At 33.5% G+C, this 13,631-nt stretch overlaps 1 protein-coding gene across 1 annotated transcript; it reads left to right on the top strand.

Annotated features, from left to right (window-relative positions):
• The first annotated feature begins 2,539 nt into the window (after positions 1 to 2,539).
• LOC107435561 (uncharacterized) lies at positions 2,540 to 13,416 on the top strand. Its single transcript, XM_048480813.2, has 15 exons — positions 2,540 to 2,996; positions 3,542 to 3,944; positions 4,038 to 4,215; positions 4,302 to 4,441; positions 5,684 to 6,422; positions 6,594 to 6,694; positions 7,422 to 7,566; positions 7,645 to 7,713; positions 8,857 to 8,902; positions 9,848 to 10,299; positions 10,684 to 10,763; positions 11,879 to 12,014; positions 12,224 to 12,416; positions 12,606 to 12,688; positions 12,808 to 13,416. The coding sequence occupies exons 1-15, from the start codon at positions 2,897 to 2,899 to the stop codon at positions 12,931 to 12,933; spliced, it is 2,991 nt and encodes a 996-aa protein (XP_048336770.1). The 5' UTR covers positions 2,540 to 2,896; the 3' UTR covers positions 12,934 to 13,416.
• The last annotated feature ends 215 nt before the right edge of the window (positions 13,417 to 13,631 follow it).

Here is a 13,631-nt window from a genome sequence, read left to right as displayed (position 1 = left end):
AGAGCACTTTGATACTGTACAGTTTATTCCCCATTGGAGAGTTTTGACATGTATAAGCATTTTTTCTTTTCTATTTATTTGTAGAACAAAGTGCAGTGTTCTAGTAGTCGGCGACCTCACTTCTTTTTGCTTTCTCTCTCTCTCTCTCTCTCTCTCTCTCTCCCCCCTCCCTCTCTCTCTCTCTCTCTCTCTCTCTCTCTCTGATATATATATATATTATGGTAATTTAAGGGTTTCAACATGTGTTGGAATTTGTGGAAAGGATGGGTATGTTGATGTTGCTGCTTGTAAGGGTCCTTTTGGTCTTAGTCAACAACCATTAAAACATATTACCTTTATCTAGACAGGATGCTTTTATGCTTTTTGGATCAAATAAACGCCATCCTAGTTTTCATACATATTTGTGACACAAAATTCATAATATATTTCATTATTTTGTATATGAATACAAGGAAAAAAATCTAATAGGGAATTCTTGACGGTATTACATTCCTTTATGAATTACTATTAATTTCTCTCTCTCTCTCTCTCTCTCTCTTTCTCTCATTCTTTCCCAAAAAATACCCAAAAAAAATAATCATAAAGTATTTCTCTCATTTTTTCTCTAATTAATTTCTCTCTCTCTCTCTCTCTCTCTCTCTCTCTCTCTCTCTTTCTCTCTTTCTCTTATCTTCAATTCTATATATATATCTATACCCAAAAAAAACATTTTTTATAAAAATTAAAAAAAAAAAAACGACGTGTCGTCTGGGTGTCGTTCATCCCAGACGACATGTCGTTCAATCCATCTTCAACCCTTGTCCGGGTCGACCCGAACCCGCCTAAACCAGCACCGACCCGATTCTTGATCTGGTTATTTCTTCCACCTCCGGCCACCGATCAAGGCCAAACTGGTCCCATTTTTTTCCTCTCTTCATTTCCTACTAATGCCCAATATCAATCTATCCTAAATCTTCAAAAAATAAACCCGCCTAAACCACTACCGACCCGATTCTTCACCAGGTTATTTCTTCCACCTCCGGCCACTGATCAAAGCCAAACCGGTCCCATTTTTTTCCTCTTTTCATTTCCTACTAATGCCCAATATCAATCTATCCTAAATCTTCAAAAAATATAAACACAAAAATTATAAATAAAAACCCACTCCACGGCAACGAAAGAAATAAACATAAAGCCAAATCCACACAAAAACAACCCACACCGATCCCACGGCAACAAATAAAGAAAAAGATTCAACCAATTACCTTATTCCCTGTGCTGAGATGAGATCCTAATGTTTGGCTTTTCCACGACAGCTTCGGTTTGGTTGTTTGTATTTGTGTGTTCGTGTATAAAGCCGTTTGTTTGCTTTTTTTGTATTTTTGTATTTGTATGAAAGTGTAAAGACGTTTAGAAAAGGAATAGTTGATTTTTGTTTGGTTTTAAAAATAAGAGGATATGTAAGTAATTGTTTTTTGTTTGAAGATTATAAAAAATATTAAAGGGTAAATAAAAAAATAAATAAATTGAAAAGGTAAAATTCATGAAACTCGACCCTACAAGAATATTGGACCAAATTCCCCTATGTTATGTCTAATAAACCAGTCCAGCCACAACAACAAAATTCAGGTGATTTCTTCCCACTAACAAGCACCATTTTCAAGATTCATTCCTTCCAAGTTATGAACTGGACGAAACCGTCTTTATTTGGATAAAATAAATCATCCAACGTTGGCCACGTGGGAACCTCATCATGCCTGTTAGACCATAATTTAATATTATATTGTATATTATGTACTTGAGCCCAACTACGGTCCACATGTCGCATGCAACATCATTGTTGTAGATTCTGGTCAATGTTTTTTTTTTTTTTTTTAATAATGTAATATTACACAATTATTTGTGTTTCCCTACCACATAATAAAATCATATATCAATATTTTTGGATTCCCTCAATAGTGATTGAAACATATTCAAATTGGTTTTCTTTTATTGGTTAAAACTCATTGTTTTTGAACAAAATCCTTTTTATTAGTAGTATGATGAAGATTAATATCTCTTTTTGTTTTTATCAATAAAAAAATATTATAAATATTATTGTATTTTCAACCAGGATCCTAGCATTCTAATCATCGTTCAATGTATTTTTTTTCAAGAGGATATAAATATAAAATATTTTTATGAATATATTTTAAGATAATTAGTGTTTATCAGATAAATTCTTATTAGAAAAAAGTATTTTAACAAAAAAAAATTTTGTACAAAAAAAAAAAAAAACATTCAAACCGACCGTTATTTTAGTAGTTATTTGCTGTTGTGACAGGGAAATGAAAAAAAAAGAAAAAAGAAAAAAGTATAATAATAATAAATAAAACATTTTCAAATTTTAAATATATTTCCCATAGTCCAAAAAAATACGCTGACGTGGTACAAAACACAAACTCCAGGAGAGCAACGACGATTTTGCCTTTCCTTTCCCACGTGTTCTCTGCCTTCTCTATTGTAACTCGGACAAAATAAATTTTAATAATAAAAAAAAAAGGTTTTTAAAAAACGAAAACAAATATAATAAATGGTCTGAATAGCAAATTAGCTGCTATATGCTTTACCTGAATATTTTTCTCACATCACATGAAAACATCCAAACACTTTTTTTCTATTTCTCTTTCTCGTTCTCGTACGCTGTTGGTTTGGTTGGAAAATTCGATTGCTCGCCAGCTCTATATCTCCAAAGCAAAAACGAAACCCTAACAGGATCAGGGTTTTTTTTGGTCCTGATCGTGGCTTCATGTTGAAGATTCGAGGTTGTATCCCAATTGACTTGGAATTTCAATTCGCCGTAGCTCGGTTTGGCTTAGGAATTCGATTCAATTGGTGAATTGGAGAGGAGAGGAAAAAGGAGGGAAAAAAAAAAAAAATGAAGGCTATGGAAACCATACAAGATCTGATCGATGAGGCTAAGCTTCGAACCCTTTGGTGGGCTCTGTGTGTATTCGCCATTTCGTATTTTCTTACACGTAAGTACTTTCTCTGTGAATTGAGAATTTGTTTGTTGGGTTCTATAATGATTTCTGTTCCTTTTTTTTTTTCCCTTTTTTATTTTATTATTATTATTATTATTTTTTGGTGTTTGAAGTAACGAATGCTTCTTTGCTTTTTGCTTTTTTATGAAACTAATTCGTGTTAATTTATCTATTAACTACTTGTTTCTGAAAATTATGTCCAAAAATAAAATTGTTTCTGGGGAAAAAAAAAAAAAAAAAGGAGTGAACCATCCACCAAAATAGCTGGAATTTAAAGGAGAATATTGTACAGAGAAAAAAATAAACTATTGAGTTCAAATGTGGAAAAAAAACTTAGCTAAGCTTTAGGCTTACTCTAAACTAGATTTTATCAGAAAGGGATCCTAAATATTTCACTTCATAATCAAAGTTCAAATGTTAAGGGTAATTTGTTTTTGATGCTTTGCTTTATTGAGAATGGCTAATAAAATTTAAATGGGCTGTTTGACTATCACTTTTAGCATTTTATCTTTCTGTTTCTAATTTATTGTACATTGCAGATACGAGTAAGTCAATGTGGATGAATCTACCCATATCAATTCTTTTTGTTTGTGGATTGCGCATTCTTTTCAATGAAGTGGACTTTCACCGGAAAGTTAGACCAGTTTGGAGACAAACCTATTTATCTCATTTGGAGAAGAAACAGTTGTCTGTAAATGACTCACGACTTTCTACTGCACCTGCCCCGACAAAATGGAAAAGGAAAATTGATTCTCCAATTGTAGAGGATGCAATAACTGATTTCATTGACATAATTTTGAAGGATTTCGTGGTAGATTTGTGGTATTCTGATATAACACCGGACAGGGAATTTCCTGAGCAAATACGTGCAGTAATTATGGATGCTCTAGGTGAAATATCAGGAAGGGTTAAGAACATAAACCTTGTTGACTTGCTTACAAGGTACCTGGTTTCTCTTGTTGAAACTTGAAGTTTTAGGCAGTTGCAAGTGATTACAAAATTATTTTTACCATCAATATCTGTCTAATGTTACAGGGATATAATTGATTTAGTAGGGGACCATTTGGACCTTTTTCGAAGAAACCAAGCTATTATAGGTGTCGATGTAATGGGAACATTGTCCTCAGAGGAGAGAGATGAAAGGTTAAAACATCATTTAATGGCTTCTAAGGAGCTTCATCCTGCATTGATATCACCAGAGAGTGAGTACAAGGTGTGGGTGGAGTGTTCTGATGGAAGTTCATTTTACTTTTGGTCTTATCCCTTCCATTACTGTTAATTCTTTATCTCTCCTTACAGGTTCTTCAGAGACTAATGGCTGGAGTCTTGACTTTGGTGCTAAGACCAAGAGAAGCTCAATGTCCTGTGATTCGATCTATTGCCCGAGAACTTTTGACATGCTTGGTAATCCAACCTCTTATGAATTTGGCAAGCCCTGGGTATGTCTTCAATCCTTTTGCTTTGTAACTGTGCTTGTGTGGAAATCTTTAATTCTTCTTGAAAAATCTGTATAACTAAAAAAAGCATTTCATTTTTTATCCTTTGATATGTTGCTAAATAAGATAGATGTGGCGGACAAAGAATCCACCTGCTGAGGAACAAACTGCCCATGAAATAGATAGCATTTTCCTAATCAATAATCCTCCATAGAAAATTGTCATTTCCCCATAAGAAAATCCTAGTTGTGCAGCTGCTTCATCGTGCTTGCATGGTGTTTGTGGGCAAAATGGAGTTTGCTATACTTTTGGTTGAAATATAACTCTTCCTACCTTATTTCATTGCTCACTTTGCAAATGGATGGAGGAATTATGCTCTAGTGTTTTTAATGTTTTTCTTTTCTTTTCTTTTCTTTTTATTTTATTTCTTTAATTTATAGGATGTTGGTTTTAATAGTTTCTCGTCTTGGATTCTCACTGTAGTCTACTGTTTGTATACTTGGGAAGCTGTTATAATAATTAACTGATAATTACAAAAAGGGGAGGAGCTATTGTATCACAGGAGTTTGCCTGTTTCATTGAAGCTATTTCAGTATCATGGAAATTTTCCTAATCTGGTTTCTCATGGGAGTGGAATAAATACCCTAGTTTGGAGTTGGGGAAGGACAAGAAGAGCATTCTAAAGCAGGCATTTTGCTAACAGCTAACTTTTTTTGGAGGTCGTGTAGAAGATAATTTCTTTAAGCTACATTCATTTTTGAATATTATTATGCATAGTGATGTTAACTGCTAAGGTCTCCCTAGTGGACTACGGATTGGGGCCGCAATTGAGAATCTTCACATTGGCAATTGAGTAAAGCATATTAACTTATAAATTGCCGGATGATCTATTAGGTTTAGTGGCTTCCTTTGTTAACTGGTCCATCACATGGGATTTTCTAAATGTTGAGGTTCCTAGTGAATTTTATGTTGACCAGATCAGGATTTTAAGACATTCCTTGCCATAAGAAAGTTGGAATTCTAGTTTTGTTTAATAATCTATAGTTACTATGTCTTGAATTTGGTTATCATGATTTAGAGCTTTAATCTGAACATGCTGGTGGGTGAATGTGCATGAAACATCTTATATTTGTTATTAAATTTTCTTGCTTTTGACAGGATGCAACAAATTTTTATATGCCTTTTGGCCATTTCCCATTCATTACAGCATGTAACCATCCTGATTTGTTATTTCTCTGATATCAGGTGTATCAATGAGTTGATTGAGTATGTTTTGCTTGCCATTAAAGATTATAGCACGAAAGAGGTAGGTGGTGATCGGTCAAGTGCTAGGGAAGTACATGATCATGATTCTGCGAAAAGGAAGTATTCGTCCTTAAGTCAAGCAACTGACATGACATTAGCAAAAACTGATGATCGGATTATGACATCCTCAAATTATATCAAATCACAGGAAGAGCCTTTGCAGCCATGTCCTGCTGACTGGGGGCGAATGCTGGATGCTGCAACCCAGAGGAGAACTGAAGTTCTTACTCCTGAAAATCTTGAAAACATGTGGACCAAAGGAAGAAACTATAAAAAGAAAGAGAAGAAAGCTATGACAAAAGGAGCTCAGGAATCTAATGTAAAATTTTCTGGATATATTAATGCTGTTCCTACTGGAAATCTGAGGAAGGAAACACAGTGCTTTCAGAATCCTAAAGAGGAGTCTTATGTTGAGGGAGGGCATGCTGTTGATAAATTAGCGGACAATAGCAATTTGAGTGCCAATGTAAATAAGAGCAGGATTAAGAGATCCAGTAGCACATCTGCTTTGAAAGTAGAACCTGATACAAAAGCGACATTTACAGATTGCGGAGGGCCAATCATTTCTGAGTTCTACAGGCCTGATTATGGCAGGCATAGAGAACAGTTTTACGGTAAGAGTGCCTCAGACATAGTCATCCACAGTGTGGGACAACATCTTCCCAAGCTGAGGTGCCGGGTGAGCATTCTTTCTGGTGAAAATTATGATTAGATATACAACTTTGGAAAAAAATAGGCTGACAAGGAAATTCTTAGAATGCAAGTTCAGAGCTTCTTGAGTGCCAAATTTTATATTTGTCTTTAGTTTCTTTCACACTGAATATGTTCTTTGTGTACTACATCTCAACAGGTTATGGGAGCATACTTTGAGAAACTTGGTTCAAAATCTTTTGCAGTTTATTCAATCGCAGTGACAGATGCAGATAGCAGAACTTGGTTTGTGAAAAGAAGGTGTTCTTCTCGTCTGCATTATATATTTATTAGTCATTTATTTGATTATATTTCTGTTATGTCAACATCATTTCTTTTCCAGAAAAGTCCAGCTTCTTGTGTTATACAAATGTCTATATACATTAAATACTCAACCAATAAAAAAAAAATACATTGCTGATTCAATTGATGTAAAAGTTGATAAGTGTGAAAAATGAGAATGAATTGTTTGTCAAAACAAAAATATTGACGAATAAAAATTGTTGGCATGCCATCTTTTTATGGAAATTGACGTGCACACCTAAAAACACAAATCTGTTGAGACTAGATTAGGCATCCTCAACAGAAATTCAATTAAACCGACAAAAGTAAAATAAAAATCCATTTTTCTATGGTTGAAATGTTTACTTAGATCAACATCACATATAGGCGTTCTTTATTTAATGTCAAAATCAATTGAAAAGCACAAAGAAATCCTAAAAAATGGCGTGGGAGATAAGGAGATTAGAGTGCAAATGTATTAAATGAAAGGAATAAACATATCCTCTAAAAGAAATTATATTTATAGGGCTTTACTTATTTATTTTTTTTGAAAGAATATTTGTAGGACTTACTGGTAAAATGGAAATTAGGAGTTCACTTGTATTTTCCTTCTCTCTATCATAAATAGGACAGGTCCTGAAGTTTCCAGATCAGAATCACTAAGCTATTATTCTCTTTCTTCTTTTTGTTCCTGTTTGGTCCACAGATACAGGAATTTTGAACGATTACATAGGCATCTTAAAGATATTCCTAATTATACATTACATTTGCCCCCCAAAAGGATATTTTCCTCAAGTACAGAGGATGCGTTCGTTCATCAGCGATGCATTCAGCTTGATAAATATCTCCAAGTATGATAGCATTCCTCGACCTTGTATTTTCATCATCTCTTTCCTTGCTGCTCTAAATTTTTTGTTCTCTTTTTTCAGGATCTATTGTCAATAGCTAATGTTGCCGAACAGCATGAAGTGTGGGATTTTTTAAGTGTTTCGTCAAAGGTATATATATATATATATATTCTTAGCATGGACTTTTAGTGCAGAGCTTATATAAAAACAAACACAAATGAAATTATTCTTATGTAGGATCTGTTTCCTTTGTTCAAGACGTCACTAACTTTTTTTTTTTTTGGGGTAATATATATCAGTAAATATTTAACAGAGATGCTAGAGATAGATTTAGTTAGTTTTGAGGTAGAAGTGCGAAACTTACCTTTATCTTCAAAAGAGGAGTGCAGATTTTATATTCTCGATGCAAAAATGAGAAAGAAGTTAAGAAGCCAGAGAAAGTGAGGATTTTATGATTGCATGCACAAAAGAGAAATAAAAAAGTTATCTAGGCAGATTGCTTCTCTTTAGAGGTTGACATTAGATGGAATAAGTTTAGAAATTTTAGATTTGTTTTCATTAGTGCCTTGGCCTTCAATTGAATTGAGAGTTTTTCTAGAAAGAAAAAAGGAATCAGTTACATTTACTAAAAGCCGAAAAAGCTTTATAATAAGCCCAAAAACCTTGAAATTTCAGACCTATCCCCTTTTCTTCTAGAATCAGTACTTGGTAGTTTTGTCCCATCCAGTCTTATGTAACCTTTGTTCTGCCATACAGAATTCATTTCGACCTATGAATTCATTCTTTTGCTCAGTAATGTACAGGGTTGCTTTGTGAAATCTTTTGTAAAATATTAGTTCAATTTTTGTTTCTTTTCAATTTAGTTGGTGTGCCTTGAAAAATCTCTCTCTCTCTCTCTCTCTCTCTCTCTCTCTCTCTCTCTCTTTTGCATTGTTTCCCGATTATATTTTTCATATCTACAGCCTTTCTTTAGTTATTTCAGAGACTCAGAACCAAATGGGCCTAATAGAAACTTCATATATAAAAGGTGGGAAGATGTAGTTTGTTGTAAAGATTGCCATAGCTCCCGCTCTTTCACGTGCTCATCTAAACTAGAAGGGTGTTTAATCGTGCTTTGATCATTACACTGAAGGACTTGCATGCATACAGCCATTTGGCCTCATTTTTCCATGCTTTCTGTCCCCCATTCTTATATTTTATGCATTTTTTTCTTTGTGTGTGTGTGTGTGTGTGTGGAAGCTGAAAATCATTGTGTTGATAATAATATACATGTATCATCTTTCTCTTTTGCAGAATTACTCTTTTGGAAAATCTCCCTCAGTGATGAGAACTTTAGCAGGTGAAATTTTTTTTTTTTTTTTTTTTTTGAGGTTTTTATTTCGTGTGTTCATATCTTTGGATCTTACCATGTATGCACAAACACGTTTAATACTCAAGTGATTTGTGAGCTACTGAATTTAATGTAACAGCTTATGGCAATAATATAGTTTGTAATGCAAATTTTCCTTAAGTTGATGAAACCTCATTGTCATTCCCCAGTGGTTGATGAGAGTTTCTAACAATTCTTTCAACACATGTTAAATTTTCCTTAAATTATTTGAACTGGAGATGTCACTTGTCAATATGTGGGAATTAAATAGGAGAGGAAACAATTATTGACAGAACAAGAAAGTTGCTTTCTGGCAGATAAGATTGCAAGTAGTGATTGTTCTAAGAATATGAGATAATGCAAAAAGGAAAAAGATAGCACATAGCAGTTATCAGGTTGATAATATGTTGATAAAAATAAAAAAGTAAAAATAATTTGAGAAGAAGTCATCCTGATTTATATAAAAAGTAAAAATAATTTGAGAAGTTGTCCTGATTTATTTTACCATCATCAATAGTTATAAGATGTGGTTTTCTATGTGTATGTGTGTGTGTTTTTTTTTTGTTTTTTTTTATTTATAATTTAAATTAAAAAAAGAAGGGGGAAAAAAAAAAAATCTTCTTAAGGAGAAAGGAAATGCATGTCTGATCGCACAGCTCGACTACAAGAAGGTCCCCTGCATAACTAATTTATTAACTCCTGAAATAAAGAGAAAACTGTAGGTGTACAATTGAATGGAGAATAGATCTAGGAGAACTGATAGCCAGAAGTGCTCTTGCCAAGTGTTTTTCTTTAATTTTTGTATTTGTCAGTTTTGTCACGTGATGTGCTCCTTTTTCATTTGTCTGCTTCTTATCTGTCTCTCATTTTTTTATTTTTTGGAATGCTTTGTTGTTTTGCATCTAATTCAAACAGTTAATGTCGATGATGCCATGGATGATATTGTACGCCAGTTTAAAGGGGTGTCAGATGGTTTGATGCGAAAAGTTGTAGGTTCACCTTCACCCACTGATGAAACTATGTCTTCAGTTTCTTCCCGCAACATCTCCTGGAATGCAGAAGAGATAAGCAAACACATTTCTAGGCAAGATACAGCAGAAACAGCAAATAGTTTGTCTGACAATGATGAAGGTTACAAATATAAAAATCATGAGCCTGAGGATGTTGGATCTAGTGCACAAGCTAGTGGGTGGCATTCAGACAATGAATTGAACTCCAAGAATTTTCCACCCCGGGTGGTAAAACAGTCAAGGAGCTTGGGTTTGGAAAGAAAACATGTTGCAATTGCAAACTCCGAGGTTGGTCCAGGTGGATTTCCTGCAGTAGAATTTCAAGCAGTTGCCGCTAATTTGGAGGTTCCACCTGAGGTATTATGAGTCTATCACTATGTTGGTTCTCCATCTATTAGCCTTTTACTGAATAAACATTAGAACTCTCATAGAAACTCACTGTTATAACGCTCAGGATCAAACCTTTTTCTTGGCGATTATGATATACATTAATATTTTTAATTGACTAGAGCAAGTTGTTTTTTTTTTCCCACTCAAATCTGGCACTTTTCCCTTGGGGACAGTGGTGAAGCCATTGTTTTCTCAGACAATGATTCTAAGTTCAGATCGCCATACCTACAAAATTTAAAATATATATATATATATATATATATATTTGGGAAAAAAAAAAAAAAAAGGGGTCTGGGACTACTTCTTTATTATCTTAATATTTATGGATATTTCCTTATTTTCTTCTTGCAGTGGACTCCTCCTAATGTGAGTGTACCTTTGTTGAATCTAGTGGATAAAATATTTCAGCTTAAGAAGAGAGGGTGGCTAAGGTTCGCTATTCCATACTTTTTAATTCAGAAACTTTTTTGTTTTGGTCATGTTTATGAGTCACAATTGTGTTGCATGTAGTATGTCAATCTGTTCTTTTTATGTGATTGTGCATTCTCCTTTAATCCGCTAGATAGCCTAATTAGATTAAACTTGTAAATTTGAGTATCTAATTTTATATTTTCTAAGATATTAAAAATCCCAAGGAAGTTGCTGTTTAATATAGCATTTGGAAATGTTTGTAATGGGTGGTGATATGATATGTTTTGCTTCCATGAAAGATGCGAGAGGAAACCAATATATGCCACATGCCATCATCATGAAGTTTTCATAGATTATTTACATATATGAGATCACTTGTTATTTTATTGTCCCATCTTCCTCTCTCCCTCCTCTTCTTAGTATTTCATCTATAATGTCTTAAAGTATTGTACCTTGGATATGTTTATTTTTTAGAGCTCCAGTGTTAAGTTTTGTGTGGTTCCTCTACTTTCTTGGTAGAAGGATGTTTCATTCTGTTCTCTAATTTATTTGACTTTGGTTTTTCTTGTTTCCACCAGTTTGTTATTCCCTTCTTAATGTATGCACTAATATCCATGCATAATTTCTTCCTTGTCTTTATTTAGCTGCATGCTTTGATGTAGTACAGGTGGGGAAGGAAAGAAAACTGAAAATTAAAAGATAGGCTCTAGCATCACACTAGAACAATTTTAGTAATCACTTCTAAAATCTCTAAGCATCACACCTAGTTTTGGTTATCCTAAAAACCATGAAACCCTAGTTATTATAATCCTATTAATCTCCATCATTCTCCATCATGCTTGCTTATGACTACATATTGATTAATGGTTTTGGTATCATGAAAACCCTTGTACTGAAATGTTTATGCCATTATGAATGAGAGGAAAAATCTATATCAAAATTCCAACAAACTTAAACTTGTATAAACAATCTAGGTTATAAGTTTCCTTTCCTCTCTCCGGTTTTAGGTTGCATGACTGACTACTGTGTTGATGATATTGTAAAACATGAAATCGAGCATCAATACCATATTTTTTATGTCGAAGTCAATCAACTTAACTACTCGTCTCTCATATGTGCTCATGTATTGATTCAGAAGACAAGTGTTTTGGATATCAAAGCAAATACTACAGTTGGTAATGGAAGATGCAATTGATGACTTTCTCTTAAGGCAGATTCATTGGCTTCGGAGAGAGGATGTTATTGCTCAAGGGATTCGGTGGATTCAAGATGTAAGAACTCTGTTTCATCATTCTATTAAAATTGTGCATACCACTTAGCAACTTAAATATGTTGTGAAATTAACAGGCATTAGATCCAATATTTTCATGTAAATGACATGCAATTGTTCTTTTTATTTTCACAGGCATTAGATCCAATATTTTCATGTAAATGACATGCAATTGTTCTTTTTATTTTTTTAATTTCATGTTTCTTTCAGACTCTATGGCCTGATGGGGAATTCTTCCTTAAAGTCAGAAGTGCTCAAAGCGATGATAATGATGCTCAACCTAATCAACAATATTCTCAAACTGTAAATCAATTTAGCAGCAGTAAGGTCTCTAAACCAGGGTCGTTTGAGGAAAAACTTGAAGCTGCTCGTAGAGCAAGTGATGTCAAGAAAATGCTCTTTGGTAAGTACTTACAATAATATATTTTTGTAATTAACCCAACATAAGTGCAAGTAGAATTTGTGCCACTTTCTTGATCTCCATAAATCATGTTTTTGTCAAGACTAAAGCATGCTACTTTCCCATCAAAGAAATTAAAAATTACTTGGCTTAAGTTGTTTAAGAAATAAAATTGTTTTTTGCTTCTGTTAGATGGAGCTCCAACAACCCTTGTGAGTTTGATTGGGCATAAGCAGTACAAGCGTTGTGCAAAAGACATTTACTATTTCACTCAGGTAAGCTCCTCAATTTGCATCGGCAGCTTCTATTTGTTTGTTGGTTTTTGTATTAAATCTTTTTTGACATTCATTCTCCTTCAAACCAACAAAGCTTATGTGTTCATTATAAATGGCAGTCTACTGTTTGCGTAAAGCAACTTGCTTTTGCAATACTCGAGCTCTCCCTCATATCTCTTTTCCCCGAGCTGCGGAATCTTATTCTGGATGTACATGAGAAGACACGAATTTATCAACCTGTATAGATCTTCATCTCCTTGTAATGGCTGGTGATCTTGCTTGTAAAGTTTCAAATTTGCGTGATCCTTCACAAGATGGGCAGTTAACATGGGAATTTGTAGTATTTATTTCATAGAAAATAGGAAACATGGTGTTGAAATTTATTGGGAAGTTTTTGGAATGGGAGGGCTAAACAGCTCTGCGTCTCTCATTTCAACTGTACAAAGAAATAGATTTAGGATTTGTAAATTAGTATTTTTTTTTTTTTTTTTTTTTTTTTTTTTTTTTTTTTTTTTTGGTTTCGGAGTTTATACCTGCAAAGTTTAGCAGTACCCTTGAATGGGGATTTTGTATTGTTTTGAGACTTGAGAAATACGATTAGTTATCAATCGTATTTGTTATAACAAAAATATTGTTAGTCTTTGAACACTGCAGGTGCAGCTAACATACTTAGTAATAAATTGTAAACATTGCCTGTTTCCTTAAAACTATTTCATATTTTTTACTTATTTTTTTGCACTTCAGTTTTCAAACTAAAAACCCTCTACGTTGTTTCATAAACTATTGTTTCCTTGTAAAATCAGTCCTACGGTATGTTTGATTAAATAAATTAGACAAAAAATTCTTACCAAATAAATAATTAATTAAATTAGACAAAATTAGTCCTACATATCTCATATAACATTTATATAATTTATTTTATTTTATTTTAAGTACAAAGTGA

This window comes from Ziziphus jujuba, chromosome 9 (assembly GCF_031755915.1).
Source record: "Ziziphus jujuba cultivar Dongzao chromosome 9, ASM3175591v1".
In the NCBI taxonomy this organism is placed as follows: Eukaryota; Viridiplantae; Streptophyta; class Magnoliopsida; order Rosales; family Rhamnaceae; genus Ziziphus; species Ziziphus jujuba.
The sequence above is the reverse complement of the archived record's forward strand: the minus strand, read 5'-3'. Positions and strand labels throughout refer to the sequence as shown.